The sequence below is a fragment of the Camellia sinensis genome, chromosome 2 (assembly GCF_055761805.1).
Source record: "Camellia sinensis isolate YWXY chromosome 2, ASM5576180v1, whole genome shotgun sequence".
Taxonomy (NCBI): domain Eukaryota; kingdom Viridiplantae; phylum Streptophyta; class Magnoliopsida; order Ericales; family Theaceae; genus Camellia; species Camellia sinensis.
The window spans coordinates 16,422,314-16,443,378 of record NC_138962.1 but is presented as its reverse complement, the minus strand read 5'-3'; the positions used below and the strand labels follow the sequence as shown (position 1 = coordinate 16,443,378).

Sequence of the window (21,065 nt, the reverse complement as noted above, 5' to 3'; positions counted from 1 at the left end):
ATTCATCACTGGTAAGTTTGTTTTTTGTTTTGATTCATTCCAACATTCATTCTCAGGCTTGATATTTGTTTTTGATTCATTCACTTCACTCCATCCCTCACATTTTTGTTTGATTTTCTTTTCTTTTCTTTTCTTTTCTTTTTTAAATGGGATTTCATTTACAATGGAGGTTGATTACAGTTTTAGTTATGATTTTCTAAAAAAAATGGGTTTTGTTATAATTTTCCTTTTAAAAAAAGTAGGTTTTGTTTTGATTCACTTAAAATAAAATAAAAAAATAAAGAAGATTTTGTAATCATCAATCAATTGTGAGCAAGGGATACAGGTATGTATAAGATTCAACTCTAAATGACCCTCAAAGTTTTGTTGCTTTTATCTTATTCTGTTGTTAATTCTCTTCTAATTTCCCAACTTCTCTTTTTGTTGCAAACTAACTGTTTGATAAATGTTTTGAGAGATTACAATAACTATCATACCATTTATTACTATCAGTGAGGGGGGGGGGAAACTTAAATGTCTCCATATGGGAAGTGGGAAATATGATTTTCAAATAATTTGAGAACCATGATTTGTTGATAATTTGATGTAGGTAATGAAAAAAATGAATTGGCTGAACAAAACATTGGTTCAAAATTACTTATGTGGATTGTGATCAATGGGAAATTACTTACAAACTACATGAGAGTTCCTAGGGGACTCTCTAACAACTCTACCTGTCCCAATTGTACAGAGTGTGAAGATATGGATCACTTGTTTAGAGGATGTATTAAAGATAGAGATATATAGGCAGCTATTTTTGGAAGAGAGTGGTACTCCTGTTCTTTAGATGAGCCTTTGAGGGATTGGATCAAGAATAACTCCAAGAAAAAATCATCTTTGAATCATCGACGGGCTTGGTTTGTTGTGTTTATTACATCACTTTGGACCATTTGGAAAAACCGTAACAAAATGATTTTTGAGAACAAAACCACAAACATAGTGTTAAAATCATTTTTGATTACTTTGATGAAATCCTTCAAGTTTTCAGAATGAGTATCACTTCTCCTAAAAAATATCACTACTTTGATGAAATCCAATATAACTATGTGGTCTTGTCCCATTGCAGGAATAATCAAGCTTAATACGAATGGGAGTATCAAAGGGAACTCTACCCATGGCAGCTTTGGAGGGTTGTTTCGTGATGGAAAGGGAGCTTGGGTCAATGGTTGTGACACCCTCAAAATAAACCCATAACTCATACATTCATGATACAAGAAAGAGATATCATATTCCAAACATTAGAGTATTAAGTACAAAAGTATTACATATTGATAACAAAAGTAAATACCCTACGAGCTTACAACTTTCCAAGTCAACACTTGGGTTCAACAAAAGAAGAGTTCTAACTCTTTATATACAAAATAAGCCATTGGCTTGATTTACATGTAATACAAAAAAAATAACAACAAAAAGATCCGTCAGCATCTAAGCCTCCCAAGCTACGTCCTTAGAGGTGGCATACCATCTGTACCTGAAAATGATGTCCCATAAAGGGTGAGCCAAAGCCCAGTAGAGATATACTAAACCAAGTATGAGAAATAACTAAAACATTAGCATTCGATAATGGTTAACACTCGTAAATCAACTTACAACACTATCTAGTTTCATGACAAATACATTCGTGTTTCATTCCACTTTTCCTTTACTTATCCAGTTCAAATTCATAAACATGGCTCACTATCTAGCCAAACAATTAAATGAGACTACAACTCATATTAAAACACTTCCATTATCCACAATTCGAATGAGACTACAACTCATATTAAAACACTTCTAATACTTCGATTATCTACGTTATGCAAACGTAATCAAGATTTCAGGACTTTCACCCTGGACACTCCAGCCAACTTAATTATCATGGAGTCCATCCTCTATCTCCTCCCAAACAGGTTTGAGAGTACATCCCCTATCTCCTCTCAAACCTTGGAGTACATCATCTATCTCCTCTCAAACAACATACATATGCAATGTATTTAAACACTTATCATTTGCAATGATCAAGCAAAGCACATATTCAATGTGTTAGTTCATCCGTCATATTCAATGACATACTCAATTGATTAGTTTTAATTCACCTAATCGTCATGCAGTATCTACAACAATCAAGACTATCATCCATCGATAGCCCAAAGCAATTATTTCTAAACAGATAATAAATTGCTAAACAGATAAATTAGCTACAATTTCGAAGGTGAGTGATTAATCAACCCAACTCCACCATTCAATCTCATAATCGTCCAATTTCATGGTTTTCAACTTAATTTCATATTTCCATAGTTCTCGGATTAATTATACAAATTAATCATTTACATTAAATTAGGGCTTTTTCCCATCTTTTCTCAAATATTACTCTCAAGGCCAAATTTCGTCAATCAAACATCATAACTTCATTTTAGGGACCACTCATACACTTGGAACCCCAAAAGTAGAAAATCCCTCTTTCAATTTTAAAACGTTAACTTCACCCAAAAACCCCAAAACAACACCATCTATACAAAATACATAACATCTATGTCAAAACTCTTAGAAAGGAGTAGGTTATCCGTACCTCAAATTTTGGAGCTCAAAGGAGAAGAAGGACAAAACTCAAGATGCTCCGATCACCAACTTTTTCGGATTAAAACGAAGGCCACGCCAAGCTCCACACTTTATACAAAGGGACTAGGGTGGAAGATCACTAGAGCTAGATGATTTCGTAGAGAGAAGATGTATTCTAGAGAGAGGAGCTCTCAAATGAGGGTTTTGAAAAGCTAGGGAGAGAGTGGGTCGAAAAAGTGGTTCAAAAAGCTTCATCTCGGACTGATATACATCACAGTCCACTCGAGCGTGGAACGTCTCGCTCGAGCGTGAAAAGCGACGCTCGAGCGTCGAATGCACACTTCCAGAAGTTCTGCAGACAAAGGTCCCCGCTCGAGCGTGAAAGTGGACGCTCGAGCGTCCGATGACTTGCAGGGAAAAATACTGAAAACTGAAAAATCCCGCTCGAGCGTCAAACTCCCCGCTCGAGCGTCAAAAGCCCCGCTCAAGCGTGAAGGCCAAAATCTGGGCATAAACTATTTGTTTCTAAACACAACCAACCTGTTTCAAACCTGCCCAACACAACCCAAAACTCAAATACAAAGAGTAAAGGATGGAAACGAGAATAAGACAACAACACACATCCACGGAACCAAGTCCGGAATACAATAAACAATGAGAGGAAAACCGGGATCGCTATAATGGTTACTATGGAAGATTGGAGAATTACACAAGCTTGGAAGCGGAACTTTGGGCTGTGTATATGGGACTCACCATAATTCTTCAAAGAGACATACACAAAGTTGTATAAACAAATGCGGAGCAGATCGTCCAACTCATAGAAGATGGTCCCAATAAGAAATGCCCTTTCAAAGGACTGGTAGAAGATGCTAGAATCATCTTCAGGACCTACGAATGCAATCATTTCAAGGGATTTAAAAGACTTGCTCTCTTTCTTTCTTTTTTCTTTTTCTTTTTTTGTGGGTTACATTTTGTTTCATTTGGTACTTTATGATGTAATTTAGTGAAATGGTTGCAGTGGCACTTTTCATACTTGAGAATACAAATAAAGATGGTTGCAATTGTGTTGGTATATGATTAATAATATATTTGGTACTGTCTAATAATACGTTTTGTTTCATTTGCTCTATGATATGTTTTGTTTCATTTGATTTTTTTTTCTTTTTCGTTTCCTCTATATTTCCAGCCTTTGCTCACTACAATCCAAGCAATAAACTTGATTTGTAAATAAAACAATGCAGATTTTTTTAAGAGAATAAAAATTACTAAAGGAAAATAAAATAAAAAGATCACCCAAATAAAAATTTCATTGAAGGAAAGGACCAATTGGCCAGAAGGTAACATAACAATTAACATATACAACAGGAAACTAGACCAAAAACAACATCACCTAAACATTAATTCTAACAAACCAAAAACTAGTTAGCTCAGTTGAATTTCCCTCCATCAATACTTAGTAGCCAATCTAATAGTTTAAAGCATCAAGCATCATCTTTTTCTTGCAATTGGTCACAAGTTGATAGCATCTACCCAAACCACCACCTAAATTGTTGACTTGTCTCCAAACCTTCTGTTATATCACTAGTGTTTAGATTAATAACCTGACAAATAACAAATAAAAATGAAGTTAACAAGGATCAATTTAAGAATAATAGTCTATTTATTGAAAACCAATTAAGTCAAAAAGAAAATTTTAGTTTGCAACAAAAATTCTTTAAGATAATTGTATATTAATGTGGGGATATATTTTTTGAGTACCAACAAGTGGCAAGGTGACGCCGACGTGTCAGCCGAGGTGCCACGTATCCTGGTCGTGATGCCGAGATGATCTCGGCAAGGCCGAGGTTATCTCCGAAGATATCAGAATCCGAGATAAGAGGATAAAAGATAAGGGACAAGAGTCCTAGAATAAAGAAGAGATTTAGCCAAGATAAGGATAAAGCTCCTAGAGAGTTTATCTTTATCTCTTGAGGAGTCCAAAGTAAGTACTGAATTGGAGTCCATAGAAGTGAGGCTTCTAGTGGGACTAGGATTAAGTAAACTATAAAAGAGAGGCAGCCCCGTGGGTCTAAGGTACGCAATTTATGCTTTGAGTAGTAAGTTTAGCACTTGATTATCTTGGAGAGATATACTGACTTGATCGTCGGAGTGCACCTGGGTGGAAGAGCCACTGCCGGAGCCTTTACTTTCTGTTACAGGTTAACTAAAGCCATCTATTCTGCCGGTGCTCTCTAGCTGATTAGTAAACGGGCAGTGTGGTCAGAAAATCACTCACACAATTTGGCGTCGTCTGTGGGAAGAAGGAAGAATAGATGGCCAGTAACACACAGAATGAAAAGATAGGGGACGACACTCCTGCTGGGAGTGGCAGACATATAGACCTTGATGTCGAAGGAGACAACCGCAATGCAAAAACTCGTGACCAGGGCCACGGAGAGAAAGACGTTGGCCAGGAGGGCGACACTTCGAAGAAGACAGACCAAAACATGTACTATAACGAAGATAACCTCCAGGTATGGAGGGATAGGTGCCTACGGAAGGATGAAGAAGTAAAAGAATTGGCAAACAAGTTGGCAGACTTGCAGTCGGTCGTTAACTTCATGATGCAAAACAATGTCATGCAGCCACCGTACCCGTTGCACGACACGCCGATTCCAGCAACTAACACCCAGAAAAGAGGAAGGAAAACAATCCCCGAAGCTCCTCAGCACACCAGGAGCGGAAGACACTCTCACCGACCTTCTAGGGAAGTCGGACCAGAGGAGCCGAGACGAGAGGAGTCCTGAAGGACATATCACACGAAGGATCCAGAACCTAAAGAACATCGGTATGTTCAAGGGCAGGCGCTCTGCTTTGACACAACCCATGGAGAAAGATCAAAACGGGCCCACCATGAGGCCGAAAGTAGTGTGCCGAAAAGATTGAAGTCCAAAGATAGCCGAGCTCCAGGGAGGAGTAAAGAAGACTTGAGAGATTATCTCAAGAGAAAGCAACAGAATGCTGAAGCGGAGGTAACTTTCCCGGTTAAGCCGAGGACACCATTCTTGATGGAACTGGACAAATTTGAAGCACCAAAGAGATTCAGTATGCCGAGGTTCCAAATATATGACTGTAAGTCAGATCCCAACTTTCACGTTGGATTATACCTGAATTCAATGGCATTATATAGTGGGAACGAGTCGTTGCTCTGCAAAGTATTCCTCTCATCCTTTGGGGAGATTGCATCGGATTGGTTCCATAAACTGCCGAAGGGAAGCATAAAGACTTGGGAAGGCCTGGCCGAGATGTTTGTGGCCAGGTTTGTGACGAACAAACTACAGCCCTTGAAGGTCGACGCTCTGATGGCTTTAAGGATCACCAAGGATGAAGGCCTTAGGGCCTACGCAAAAAGGTACTATGAGGTGTTTAATCGAATACCCGAATGTAACCAAGAGGTGACGGTCGTGTGTTTCAAGAACGGCCTGAAAGATGACTGCCCACTACGGAAGTCTTTGGCAAAGACATTACCAAAAAGCATGGAAGAACTCATGGCGAGAATCGAAAAGTACGCCAGAGCCGAGGAGGATACGTCGAGAAACAAAGAGACAAAGCAGGAGAAAGGAAACGGCTCGCCGAAGCGAGGCCGAGGTAACAATGGATTAACTAAACAAAAAACAGAATTGAGGGCTAAACAGGCAGTGACGACTGTGTTCCGAATCCCGGTCCACAAAGTCCTGGATCAAATACAAAACCAACCCTATTTCAGAGGACCGACAAGAACACCAGGGAAATTTATGAGAAAAAGCGTCGGTAGGTGTTGTGCTTACCACAATGAAGAAGGGCACCCAACTCAGGGTTGCAGAGCCCTAAAAGCACACCTAGAAGACTTGGTGAGGCAAGGCCATCTGAGGGACCTTGTCGATGAGGCCAGGACAAGGGAAGAACAGGCAAGATTGCGTCAAGCACCAGCAGCTCCGCCTCCCCCAACACAGCAACCACAGGCAGGAGGACCACGGGTAGTGAATGTAATTCACTCAAAAGTGAACGAAAACGACATACGAGGGGAGACCCAGAAGGTAAAACACCTACAGCACGTAAATCAGGTCGGACATAAAAGACCTCGGCCTAAAGAATGCCAGGGACCGACGATAGCCTTTACTGAAGCTGACCTAGAGATGGTCCAGCATCCACATAATAATGCCTTGGTGGTATCCCTCTAGGTTGGAGAGTGCCAAGTGAAACGCATCCTGATTGATCAAGGCAGCTCTTGCGACATCATGTATGTTAGATGTTATAAGGAGCTGGGCCTTCATCCTGATGACTTGGAGCAATCCAATGGCCCGATGGTCGGCTTCAATGGAACGCCGACGTGGCCACTAGACGCAACAAGCTTGGAAGTACAAGCCGGCACTAAGAAAGTCAGGACATAATTCATGGTGATTGACACGCCTTCGCCATACAACATCATCTTGGGAAGGCCATGGTTGCATGCAATGGGGGCAGTTCCCTCAACATTGCATCAACTACTGCGATTCCCAACAGAGCATGGGATAGAGGAAGTTAGAGGCGATCAGTTACAAGCGAAGAGTTGCTCCATGGCAGCAATGAAATCTATCTGCAGCATGCGAGAGCCAGAGAAGGCAGAAATTGAAGATGATAACTTGGAAGTCCTAGAAGACGTCGGCAAAGAACCAGCCAAGAAGAGCGAAGAGGCGCTAAAGAAAATCCTTGTCCGGGATGGGGATGAAAAACGCTTCTTTCTTCTCAGCTCAAGCTTAGCCGAAGAAGAGGAAAAAGAGTTGGAGACTTTTTTAAGAGCAAATATTGAGGTGTTCGCTTGAACACCTTATGAAATGCCTGGCATTAACCCCGAGGTCACTTGCCACAAACTGAATGTTGACAGGTCGGCCAAACCTGTAATTCAGCGAGCCAGAAGACCGACGTTGATACACGTCGAAGCAGTAGAAAAAGAAGTAGACAAACTTCTGGAGGCCAAGGCCATTAAGGAAGTACACTACCCAACATGGCTATCCAATACAGTGGTAGTAAAGAAGAAGAACGGTAAATGGAGGGTCTGTGTAGACTTTACCAGCCTCAACACTGCCTGTCCCAAAGACAGCTTTCCCTTGCCCAAAATTGACCAGCTAGTAGATACCACTTCAGGGCATGGAAGAATGAGTTTTCTAGACGCCTACAGAGGGTACCACCAGATCGCCATGTACCCCTCAGACGAAGAAAAAATCGCATTCATCACCCTAAAAGGCCTGTACTGTTACAGGGTAATGCCTTTCAGGTTGAAAAACGCAAGAGCAACTTACCAAAGGCTGGTAACCAAAATGTTCAAACACCTGATTAGCCAAACGGTAGAAATCTACATCGATGACATGGTCGTGAAGACCAAGGAACCTAAGGGTCATCTTGCCGACTTAAAAAAGGTCTTTGATATACTCAAAACATACCAGCTCCGACTCAACGCATCGAAGTGCACGTTTGGAGTTAGATCAGGTAAGTTTCTGGGGTACCTGGTAACAAGAAAGGGCATTGAGGCCAGCCCAGATCAAATCAAGGCCATCCTTGAGTTGAAGAGCCTGACATCGGCAAAACAGGTACAAATGCTAACTGGAAGGGCCGCAGCCCTAAACAGGTTCATCAGCAGAAGCTCAGACAAATGTAAACCCTTCTTCAACCTGGTGAAGAAGGCCACGGACTTCCTATGGACTGAGGAATGTGAGGCCGTTTTGTCAATCTAAAGAAATATCTGACCACGGCTCTAGTCATCTCAACACCTGAACCTGGGGAAGAACTGTTTTTGTATTTAGCAGTTTCAGAACACGCAGTAAGTGCAGTACTAATCCGAGAGGAAAAAGGGGAGCAAAAGGCTGTTTATTATGTAAGCAAAACCTTGGCCGATGCAGAAACAAGGTACCTACCACTAGAGAAATTAATGCTGGCCTTAATAAATGCTTCAAAGAAGCTGAACCATTACTTTCAAGCGCACAAGATTATAGAACTAACAGAGCACCCACTGAAGTCCTTGTTACAACAAGGAGACTTAACAGGAAGAATAGCAAGATGGGCAATGGCCTTGGGCCAGTATGACCTGGAGTTTAGGCCGAGAACAGCAATTAAGGGACAAGTTTTGGTCGACTTTGTGGCCGAATTCACGCCAGAATCCATCGAACATCGGGCTCCGTTGAGCCCAGATGAACGATGTCCAAGCAAACAAGGAGAAGCCAAGTCAAAGGCAAAAGAACAAGGAAAGGAAAAACTCAGACCCTGCAGCATTTACATCGGCAACTCCTTTCGCCTGTTTGTCGATGTGAGCTCAAACCGGCAAGGAGCGGGGGCAGGAGTAATGTTAATATCTCCTGATGAGGAGATATTGGAACAATCTATTCGATTAGGGTTCAAGGCCTCAAACAATGAGGCAGAATACGAAGCATTGATTGCAGGACTAAAGCTGGCAGTGGCAGCGGAAGCAGATGAGGTAATAATTTTTTGTGATTCATAACTTATAGTAAATCAGACAACAGGAGAGTTTGCAACCCGAGATGAGAGGATGTCGGCATACACAAAGGAAGTCATCAGACTGGCAGCCTTGTTTCGCAATTGCTGACTTCTACAAGTTAGCCGAGATGATAACAACCACGCCGACGCATTGGCCAACTTGGCAAGTTCAATACAAACTGAAAAAACAAGAACAATAATGGTTGACTATTTGTCAAACCCGAGCATAGAACCACCGATTACAGAACAAGAAGCAATATGTGTAGACTTGGGACCAAGCTGGATGGATGCGACTGTTGCATTCCTAAAAGAGGGAAAGCTGCCAGAAGACCATAAGGAAGCACACAAGGTTAGATTGAAGTCGGCAAGATTCAATCTGACAGCGGACGGACATCTCTACAGAAAGTCCTTCACTGGACCCCTTTTAAGGTACGTACACCCTTTGCAGGTTAAAGATTTTCTATATAAAATTCATGAAGGGGTTTGTGGAAGCCACGCTGGGGGCAGATCACTAGCTCACAGAGCCATTACCCAGGAGTATTGGTGGCCCTACATGCAAAAAGATGCTAAAGCTTACGTGAAGAAGTGTGAACAATGCCAAAGGTTCGCACCTTTGATACACCAGCCAGCTGCTGACCTGAACCCTGTATCCAGTCCATGGCCATTTGCCCAATGGGGCATGAATCTCATTGGGCAGTTGCCCTAAGCAAATGGGCAAAGGAAGTACTTGCTGGTAGCAACAGATTACTTCATGAAGTGGATAGAAGCAGAACCTCTTGCCAAAATCCGAGATGTGGACGTCAAGAACTTCATATGGAGAAACATCATCACCAGATTTGGCATTCCAAGAGCAATAGTTGCTAACAACGGAACGCAATTTGACAGGAAACTCATCAAGAACTTCTGTGCGAAATTCAAAATAAAGAATTACTTTTCAACACCAAGTTTTTCCCAAAGCAATGGGCAAGCAGAAGCATCCAACAAAGTAATTTTGGATGGGATAAAGAAGAGACTGCAGGCAGCAAAAGGAAAGTGGGTAGACGAGTTGCCCAATGAACTCTGGGCATATCGGACTACGCCGAGAAGATCAACAGGGAAAACCCCATTTGCCATGGCCTACGGCTACAAAAGCAGTCATCCCACTGGAGATCGGCATCCCAGGGATCAGAACCTAGGGAGTAGAGAATGGGACTAATGACATACTTCTAGCCCGAGATCTGAATCTCTTAGAAGAAAGAAGGGAGAAAGCTGCAATTCAGCTCGCAGCGTACCAGCAGCAGCTTGCTAGAGCTTATAATAAGAAGGTCAATCTAAGGGATTTTCAGGTCGGCGACCTAGTCCTTAGAAAAGTTGTTGGCAACAAGAAGGACCCCAGAGAGGGCAAGCTTGGCCCAAACTGGGAAGGACCCTACAAAATCACTTCAGTATTGGGCAATGGAGCATACCGGCTTGAAGACAATGAAGGCAAAACATTGCCAAGACCTTGGAACACTTGTAATTTGAAATTTTTCTATCATTAGATGTTCGTTGTTATTTTTTTGCCGACATCATCAATAAAATCTTAGCAAAATTTTTCAAGACTTGTGAATTGATAAAAGATACATCATGTTGTTTCTAATAATGAGAACTCAAGTGGAACTTAGGTTCACATTGGGGGCAGAGAGAAGACACAAATGCTTAACGCTTGTTGAAATTTGTAGCAATTTACAAGTTGAAGTTAAGCCGAGATTATTGTTTATCTTCACTTGTTGAAATTTGTAGCAATTTACAAGTTGAAGTTAAACTGAAATAATGCTTAACGCTTGTTGAAATTTGTAGCAATTTACAAGTTAAAGTTAAGCCGAGATTATTGTTTATCTTCACTTGTTGAAATTTGTAGCAATTTACAAGTTGAAGTTAAACTAAAGTAATGCTTAACGCTTGTTGAAATTTATAACAATTTACAAGTTGAAGTTAAGCCGAGATTATTGTTTATCTTCACTTGTTGAAATTTGTAGCAATTTACAAGTTGAAGTTAAGCCGAGATAATTGTTTATCTTCACTTGTTGAAATTTGTAGCAATTTACAAGTTGAAATTAAACCGAAGTAATGCTTAATGCTTGTTGAAATTTGTAGCAATTTACAAGTTGAAGTTAAGCCGAGATAATTGTTTATCTTCACTTGTTGAAATTTGTAGCAATTCACAAGTTGAAGTTAAACCGAAGTAATGCTTAACACTTGTTGAAATTTGTAGCAATTTACAAGTTGAAGTTAAACCGAAGTAATGCTTAACACTTGTTGAAATTTATAGCAATTTACAAGTTGAAATTAAGCCAATATATATTGTTTAACACTTGTGAAAATTTGTAGCAATTTACAAATAGATCATTGTTTAGCACTTGTTATTACTTGAGAAAAGTTTATAAAGTTGAGATTAAACCAGTATATGTTTATCCTTGTTGAAATCTATAAGCAACTTGCAGGACAGGTATTTGCCGAGGTAAATCGTCAGGTGACATAACCGAGGTGTGTCACCCCGAGAAAATTGCACAAAGAAGGAAGAGTACATAAGACATGCAAAATGTTTTAAGTATAGAATGATGCACAAAGTAATAAAGAGAAGACAAGAAAAGAAAAATTATATTCATTCACCAAGAAAAGGGCACATCGGCCATACAAAAAGCATACGTTGTTCCAAAAGATAAAGAAGCAGCAAAATACAAGTAAGCAAAAGAAAAACATGAAGCTAAGACTCCTCTCCATCAGTTGGTTGAATTTGAAGATCAGATGCTGGTTGAGAAGACATCCCAGCAGCCTTATCCGCCGCTATCTCGGCATCAATTTCTTGCAGAGTTTCTTCAACACTCTTGTCCGCAGAGGAGATGTCGGCTAGTGCATTCTCGGGAACAGCTTCTATGGGAACCTCACCACCTTCCTCATCCTGAGTCAAGTCTAGGACTTGCTCATTCTGGGAAGGAGACTTGGCCCCATCAGCATCCTTGGATTTTCTCACCAAGGCCTGATCCTCATCCTCATCATTTTCCTCGGATTCGGATTCGCTGACATCTTGATTTGAAGGTTGAAATGGAGGGAATGGCAAAGGAATGACATCAGGTTTTCTTAATGGCGAGTCCTCTGGGACGTTAAGTTTCTTCAGAAGGGACATCCAACCAAAGGTAAAACCCTTGTTGCATGCCTCATTCACTTGCTGTTCGTAAGCATCTGTGACGTCGGCCATGCCTTGGGCATATGCCTTTTCATCAGCATCTTTTATTTCAGCCTCTTTGGTGGCCAAGGCTTCTTGAAGCTCTTTCTCGACTTGGGCCATCTTCTCCTCAGCCTCCTTTCTTTGGGACTCAGCCACTTTCCTGATAGCCTCAGCAGTCTCAGCCTTCTCTTCGGCATTATTTTGAGCTTTAATTGCAGCCTCGGTTTGATCCTCCAACTTCTTCATTTTTGATTGAAGGCCCTTATTGATCTTTTGGAGAGAAGAGAACTCCTTCTTCATGTCGGGCAGCTTTTGCCGATTTTCAAAGGACTGAACAGAAAAGGAGTGGGCATGCTGGATTGCCTGAAAGAACACAAGGCAAAAATTAGCGCAAAATTTTCTAAATACAAAACAGAAAGAAGAAAATTACCAAGAAGAAGACACTTACTTGAACGGAGCGTTGAAGCATCAACGCATAATTCTCGTACTCGCTCAACTCGGCGTTGCGGTCAAGATCGCCGGGAAGAAGTAGAGCTGTGCTGAGGGCTACGCCGACATTGATGTCGTCGGCACTGTCAGTAGCCAAGACTGGCTTGTCCTCCAGAGTAATTTTTGGGGACCAGGGGGCATCGCTCTTATTGGATCCCGAAGTCGTAGCGGAAGAAGACCTCGGCTTTTTGGATTTTGGGGACTCTGATGGCTGGGTTTCCGAGCGCCTCTTCCCAGCAGAGGGTTGAGGTTTGTCACTCTCAGCCAACCTTGATATAGGCAAAGCATCCTCAGACTCAGTCTGAGTAACTTTAGCCTTTGGTTGGGCCTTCTTAATTCTTTTTGGCTTAGGTGGAGGAAGGGTTTGTGTTGGCTGCTTATCAATAGATGATAGAATACTGGCCAAAAGATCTTTTGCAACTGGCTTAGGGCGACCCATCTCAGCAGTAAGGACAAGTCGTCCCCGACGTTTTCGCTCTGATATTGGGACCAGGTATGGAGCCGAAGTGGATGGCTGATCAACTGGATCAGATGTTGATCCTTGATCTGTTCGTGATGTAGATGCAGTCAACGGGGTTGTAGTAGAGGGTGGAGAAAGGCTTTTCTTCTTCCTTTTGGGAACGTTGGGCAAAGTTGACTTGCATGATGGAATAAAATTGAGAAGCACAGGCGCTTTCCTTTTGTGGATTGGCAAGTCCAGAAGTTTCTTCAAATCCTTGCTGGGAACAAAGGATTGGCGAAAATTTTTCGGTGGCTGACGAACAGCTGCAAGAAGAACCAACGTCAAAAATAGACAAAGTATTTAAGACTTCGAAAGAAAATAGGCAAAGCTGAATACTAGGCTCTTACCCTTACCCTCTAAAACTGATCGGGGAAGAGGGTAGAGATGGATGTCCTCATTTGGAGCAAACTCCCAATTTCTCGAGATAATAAGATAGTCGTCTCCAGCCCCCTTGTTGGAGTCTGGGAGGTCGGCTACGATTTTGAATTTTGTAGACCTCGGCTTAAGGTAATAAATGTAGCCTTTTTCTTTCAAATTAAGGGCGCACATGGTATAGCAGTACTGGATATCGGCTAGGGTGATCCTTGCATTTTCCTGTTTAGCTATGGCTATGACACCAAAGATCACTCGATAGGAATTGATTGCCAGCTGCATGGGGTTCAACTTATAATAGTGAAGAATCTCGCGAAAAAGGATGTTGAGTGGGAGCCGGAGTCCGCACTCAGTAAAAGCTACAATAGGAAAGGGCATGGAGTTTTCTGTAGGCATGATGGAGTCATTATCCCTAGCCAGCCTCAGATGGACATCGGCAGGGATGGAGAACTCTTGCCTAAAGTACTCAAGTTTGGTCGGGGTATCTACCCTATGTCTTCACATACCCATGATATCGGCCTGAATAAGAAGGGTTGGAATTCAGAAAGAAGATATTTCTTGTTGATGGGACCTCGGCAAAAACCTAGGTTTGGGCTGGTACAGAAATTTGTAAGGAATGTTTCAGTTTTGCCCTAAATCGTGGGTTCTACAAACAAATTCCAAACCTAAAACTATGGAGATGAAGATCAAAGACACAGATCTGGAAAAGACACAAAAAACAAAAAGCAAGAATAGAATTTCAGAATCAAGAACAGAGATGGTTTATCAAGAAGCATAAAGGATACAAGAAATACAGGGCCAAGATTAGTGACAAAGATACAGGGAAGTAGTGAAACAATGCGCGTGTTCAAGATATGAGCAAAGGCAAAATCATGGAAAGGACACATTCAGGTGTATGAATTACAAATTAAAAGTTTCAACAGATGCAGTAAAGGCAACAAGTAATGAAGAATATCAACAGAATTGAAAACGAAAGGAACAGTAGCTTACTAGAAAAGCATGAAGCCGGTATGAAGATTGTCGAAATTCGATAATGGTTGCAGGAGTAACAGAATAGCGAAAAATTCACCAGAAAGACGAAATGAAGACAACTGCAGAGCTTGAAGCTTGAGCAACGGCAGATTCAAAAGAAAGAGTATAGAGAGAGAAAAAGCAAAAGAAGTCATATGCAAAAGTGGAAAAATGAAGAAAGGGGGAAAGGTTTTGTCAAAAATAAAAACGGCGGCAGAAAATAATCAACATGCCTAGAAGAACGTATACGTCAGACGGCGCACGAGAGGAAGAGACGACTTATGGGCGCGTCACAGGTACGAACCAGTAAGAAAGAAACGGGTGGTTAAAAACGATTGAATTATGGTGTATGACAGCTCATACGCGTGGGAGGGTTCTTGAAATTCTTGTTCTTCAATAAAAGGATATCGGCCAAAATTATGATCTTGGCTGAGATACTGAAAACCGATGTACTGGAAAAACAGAATGATATAGGTTCCATCACCTCAGAATACCGAGGTAATAGAACTTAGGGGGCAGTTGTGGGGATATATTTTTTGAGTACCAACACGTGGCAAGGTGACGCCGACGTGTCAGCCGAGGTGCCACATGTCCTGGTCGTGACGCCGAGGTGATCTCGGCAAGGCCGAGGTTATCTCCAAAGATATCGGAATCCGAGATAAGAGGATAAAAGAAAAGGGACAAGAATCCTAGAATAAAGAGGAGATTTAGCCAAGATAAGGATAAAGCTCTTAGAGAGTTTATCTTTATCTCTTGAGGAGTCCAAAGTAAGTACTGAATTGGAGTCCATAAAAGTGAAGTTTCTAGTGGGACTAGGATTAAGTAAACTATAAAAGAGAGGCACCTCCGTGGGTCTAAGGTACGCAATTTATGCTTTGAGCAGTAAGTTTAGCACTTGATTATTTTTGAGAGATATACTGACTTGATCGTCGGAGTGCCTTAGGGTGGAAGAGCCACCGCCGGAGCCTTTTTTTTCTGTTACAGGTTAACTGAAGCCATCTATTCTGCCGATGCTCTCTAGCTGATTACTAAACGGGCAGTGTGGTCAAGAAATCACTCACATAATTAAGATTATCTCTTAAGACATTTATCAAACAGTTGGTTTGCAACAAAAAGAGATGTTGGAAAATTAAAATAGAATTAACAGTAGAATTAGATAAAAACAACAAAACTTTGAGGATCATTTAGAGTTGAATCTCATACACACCTACATCCCTTGTTCATAATTGATTGATGATCACAAAATCTTTTTTTTAAGTGAATCAAAACAGAACCTACATTTTTTAAAAGGAAAAACATGACAAAACCCAATTTTTTTAGAAAATCATAACTAAAATTGTAATCAACCTCTATTGTAAACGAAATCTCATTTTTTTGAAAAAAGGAAATCAAACAAAAATGTGAGTGGTGGGGGTGAAATGAATGAATCAAAACAAATATCAAGCCTGCAAATGAATGTTGGAATGAATCAAAACGAAAAACAAACTTACCAGCGAAGAATCCAATCGAAAATGATGGAGGCGGCGACGACAGCTTGATTGGTTTACTGGTTTCTTGGTGCTTTGTTCTTTCCTTCGATCGTCTATGAAGGATTGGAGATTTAGGGATCTTGGAATTGGAATGGAGTAAGAGTAGGAGTTGGAGTGAGAAATGTAAGTGTGGGATAAGAATCGCCGCCGATCTCACTTCGTCTCGCCGCCATCGTCCTCCTCAAAAGTCTCTCTGTTCTTACTCTTGAGTGGGTTAGGTATCTCAACTGAGAGAGAGAGAAGGGGGGGGGGAAAAAAAAAGGCCAAAACGACGTCATTTTGGACTACAACAAGAACCACTGCAGGAAACCATGGCAGAGGATCCGGACTTGTAATGATGCATATTCTTATTCAACTATTATAAATATATACCTCTCTGTTCCAAAATAATGATTCTTTTTAAAAGTGTAGTACATGCACTAATTAATGTACTAATTAGTGTTGACATTATTATTGATCCCACTCATTAATCACATTACAAATACCAAAAATCTCTTAAACTATGCTACATCATCAATTGGTACACTAATTACTACACTAATTGGTATATATAACATTATTCTTTTGAAAAATTTAATTTTTTTAATAATATAATAATTATATTTTAAAAATATTAATTTTTTTAGATTACCCTTTGATAATATATTTTTTAAGAATATTAATTTTCATAATTATACTTTTTATGTTATTAATGAATTTTAAAAAAAATGTAAAATAATAAATTCCTATTATTTTTTCCTTGATTTTTGAAAAATGACTAATATTTTGAGACAATTAAAAATGAAATAAGAGACTAATATTTTAGAATGGAATAAGTACTAATTTTATTTTAGTTGATTTTTTTATATAAAAAATGTAAATTTAAAATTCTTAATTATAAAATATATTTAAATAAAATTAAGAGTGATTAGCTATTTTATAGTTAGAAATAGAAATTTTAAATGTGCAATTAGCTTCTCTTTTTTAAATGTGCAATAAGTTAATTCAAAATATTCTGTTAATTTTGTTCTTTAAGTCTTTTTTTTTTTAATTTTTAATAAAAATTTAGATTAAATTGTCACTATGTGAAAGGGTTTTAAATTTCGCACTTAAAATGTCATAATGCTTTTATTGTAAATACATTTTTGATAAAATTTATATTTTTTGAAATTAATAAAATCTTATTTTTGAAATTGAACGAGATAAATATAAAATATGAACTAAAAATTTTCTTGATTAGATTATAAAAATATAAATTTTATGAAAAACATATACGTAACAAAAATTTTAAAAGTTCAAAATTTAAATAAATAAATAAATAAAATCATCTCACATTATTTATTTTATTTATGCGCATGTCATTTTTTAACTAATCTTTTGTTTGAGATGTTTTAAATAAGGAGTTTTCTTAAGTGTGCAAGTGCACACCATGTGCCACTTACACAAAAAGTGTAAGTGTAAGGTATAAGTATAAGGCTAAGTTTGGGAAGACTAAATAAGTGTACTTTTTGACTTTTTATGAAATATGGGTTGGATTTGGGTTGGGTTTGAAGTGATGTGTTAGAGAGGTGATGTGACTTAAATAAGATAGTGACTTTTTGACTTTTTAGATTTTTTAGAAGATGCCAAACTTGGCCTAAGTATAAGGTGTAAGTGTAAAGTGTAAGTGTAAGGTGTAAGGTGTAAGTGGGTTGCACATGGTGTGCAACCTCAAAAAAGGTGTAAGTGTAAGGTTTAATTTTTTACAAAAGGTGTAAGTGTAAGGTGTAAGTGTAAGGTATAAGGTGTAAGTTGCACACCATAACCAAACCCTTTAAATAAATACACTTTTTGACTTTTTATGAAATATAGATTGAGTATAGGTTGTGTTTAAAGTGATCTGGTAAAGAAGTAGTGTGACTTAAATAAAATGATGTAACTTAAATAGAATAATGACTTTTTAATTTTTTTAAAAGATGACAAACGAGGTATTGTCAGACTTATAAATAATCCCTCATTAATTAATTTAATTGGGTACGCTAAAACAATATAATGTACTCGACCATTTGATGTTTTTTGTAATTGACAATAAAATCTTTCTATTCACATTTAACTCATTTAGCTAAAATCAAATTTCCTAAAAAAAGTTCAAATTAACCAAACTTATTTATGGCAAGAGATCATTTCACCATTAGCTTTTTCTAGTCTTATTTTTAATTTTTAATTATTATTAAAAAAAAAAAAAAAAAACCATAGCTAAGCCTTAATTCCAGCAATCCAAAAAAGAGTAGCAGAAAAAAAACACTAGAATTAAAAGTCAAAATTTACAAATTAAACTTGATCACCAACACTAAAACCTCTATCAGCTGCATAATCTACAAAACTATAGAGTGGAACCACCTTCTCACCATACTTCTCAAACCCATCAAGCTCTCTCTTGGCCTTAGCCCTTAGTTCCGCAGCCACTTCCATTGCCTTTTCCACACCATACACTCCCACATAGCTCTTCCCCTTCTTCTTCTCCTCCTCATCTCTCTCCTCACTCTTCATCTTCTCTTCCAACACATCATCAACCACCTGATACAATACCCCAACAGCTCTTCCATACCTTCTCAGCCGTTGGATCTCATCATCCCCAGCTCCCGCCAAAAGACCGCCACACACGGCAGAGCACTCACCCATTTCGCCGTACTTCTTCTCTTGGACGAATTCGACCGAGTTGGGCCCGCCCTCGAGGTCGAGGAACTGGCCGGCGGCCATGCCAGTGGATCCCACGGCACGCGCGATCTCTGCGATGACGCGGAGGAGACGGGGCTCAGGGACGAGGTCTGTGGGAGTGTTGGAGACGATGTGGTGGAAGCCGAGAGGGAACAAGGCGTCACCGGCAAGGATTGCCATGTCTACGCCAAAGATCGTGTGGTTTGAGGGTTGTCCACGGCGTGATGGGTCATCGTCCATGCACGGCAAGTCATCGTGTATCAATGAAGCTGCATGAACCTATTTGATCATACAAACCACAAATGAAATACTATTTGCAGCAACAAACATTTTATCAAAATGATAGTAAGGGTTAATTATACTTTTCACCTTGTACTTTTATCCAAAATTCATTTTACTTTCTATAGTTTCAAATTAAACAATTTAATCCTTACAGTTTAAGCCCGTTTTCAATTTGATCCTGTCATCTAAATTTTCTCATTTTTTCTACATGTCACCTTAGAAAATTGACAAGTGTCCTAAAATTGTTTTAAATTTAGATTAAAGAACTAAATTAAAACTGAACTTAAATAGGACTACATTATTCAATTTGAAACCACAGGCACTTAAATAAAATTTTGCATCAAATTATAAAAATGAAAAGTGTAATTAATCCTAAAAGGACTAAATTATTCAATTTGAAACCACAGACACTTAAATAAAATTTGCATCAAATTATAAAGATGAAAAGTATAATTAATCCTAATAATAATAATAATAATAATAATAAAATTGCAATAACAAAAACAATCGGACACATTATGAATTGAAATTTTAATTGCATCCATTTCAGTCTTCAGTATTTCATATTTGTGTCAGTATCAATTTGATTGAAATCAAATTAACAAGTGATTTTTTTATTTTATTTTTTGATAGGAGGAAATTAACAAGTGATTGAAAGGATTATTTTGTTAAACACTATCTAATTTTTTAATAAATATTATCAATTTTGAGTTAAATTGACATAACATGAAGAATTAAAAAGTAAAATTAATATAATTGAAAAAACAATGACCACATTAATACAATAAATAATTTACAAGTAAATTAGCCCAAAACAATTAGTTGTTACTTTGTCTCAGCCACTTTCTAAGCCATTTTATTTTGTGGCCCACTCGACATGGATAAATGTTGGGTCATTCGGAATAACGAAACATCTTCAACTCTCAACAAAGGGGTGTTTGAAATGTTTAAAATAAAGATAATGAATTATGTAGGGTCATTCGGAATAACGAAACATATTCAACTCTTAACAAAAATTGGGGTTTCCTTTGGTTTTAAAATTGAATTATGTTGGGTATTCTAAATAATTTATCAAATTTCCTACCAAATGTCACGAGAGGCATGTGGATTTACGTGGATCTCACACTCATATGGCGTAAGACTAGCAACACATGTGGATTTATGTGGATTCTACCACGAAATGTTTGATAAAAAATTTAATAATTTATTTAGGGTATTCTCCTTTAAAATTAGGTGAAGTACAGATTCAAATACCTTTAATCAAAACCATATTCATGGAAGATTCTTGCAACAGCTACAGCAAGAATATTTTTATGAGAGAGGTAAATAAATCACAAAATTAGATCTTCTACAATTCATTGGCAACAATTGAAAAATAAAAAATAATTTCCTAGGGTGAAATCAAAGTGAAAGGAGGGGTTTTAGATGAGATAAGAAGTGTGACCATTTCGAGAGCGCAGGCGGTGGGGAAGGCGGCGAGGCGGTTGCCGCCGAAGAGCTCGCAGGAGGCGACGCACATGACCGGAGGAGCACGTTTCGCACCATGAGCGAGAACAGAGTAACGCATGGCTTCGTAGATCTGCTGTGGGTACTTCACAGGCACGGCCTCATCTAGCTTCTGGTTGATTTCTTCTATCAGAGTCATCCAATAGGTTCGAAGATCGAATTTCGTCGACACTGACGATGATGGTGTGGATGATGAAGAAGAAGAAACAGAGCATCGAATTTTGGGATGCGAAATTGATCTGTTTCTTACAAGGTGGAATCGGGGAGACGATGATAGAACCATCGACAAAGCCATTTCAGAGATCTGTGTTTTTTTTTTTTTTGGTTGAAAAATTGGGAGAGCGTGTTAGTGGGACTTGGGGAGTGGAATGAGTATGATGATTGTGACGATGGATGAGAGAGACGAGAGGTGTTCAAGACTGCAGCCTCGTTTGCCGACCAAACTTTT

At 39.1% G+C, this 21,065-nt stretch overlaps 1 protein-coding gene across 1 annotated transcript; it reads right to left on the bottom strand.

The window, feature by feature from the left end:
• Positions 1-18,399: 18,399 nt before the first annotated feature.
• Positions 18,400-21,065, bottom strand: LOC114290362 (heterodimeric geranylgeranyl pyrophosphate synthase small subunit, chloroplastic). Its single transcript, XM_028234238.2, has 2 exons — positions 20,556-21,065; positions 18,400-19,108 (listed from the first exon to the last, which is right to left on the bottom strand). The coding sequence occupies exons 1-2, from the start codon at positions 20,910-20,912 to the stop codon at positions 18,443-18,445; spliced, it is 1,023 nt and encodes a 340-aa protein (XP_028090039.1). The 5' UTR covers positions 20,913-21,065; the 3' UTR covers positions 18,400-18,442.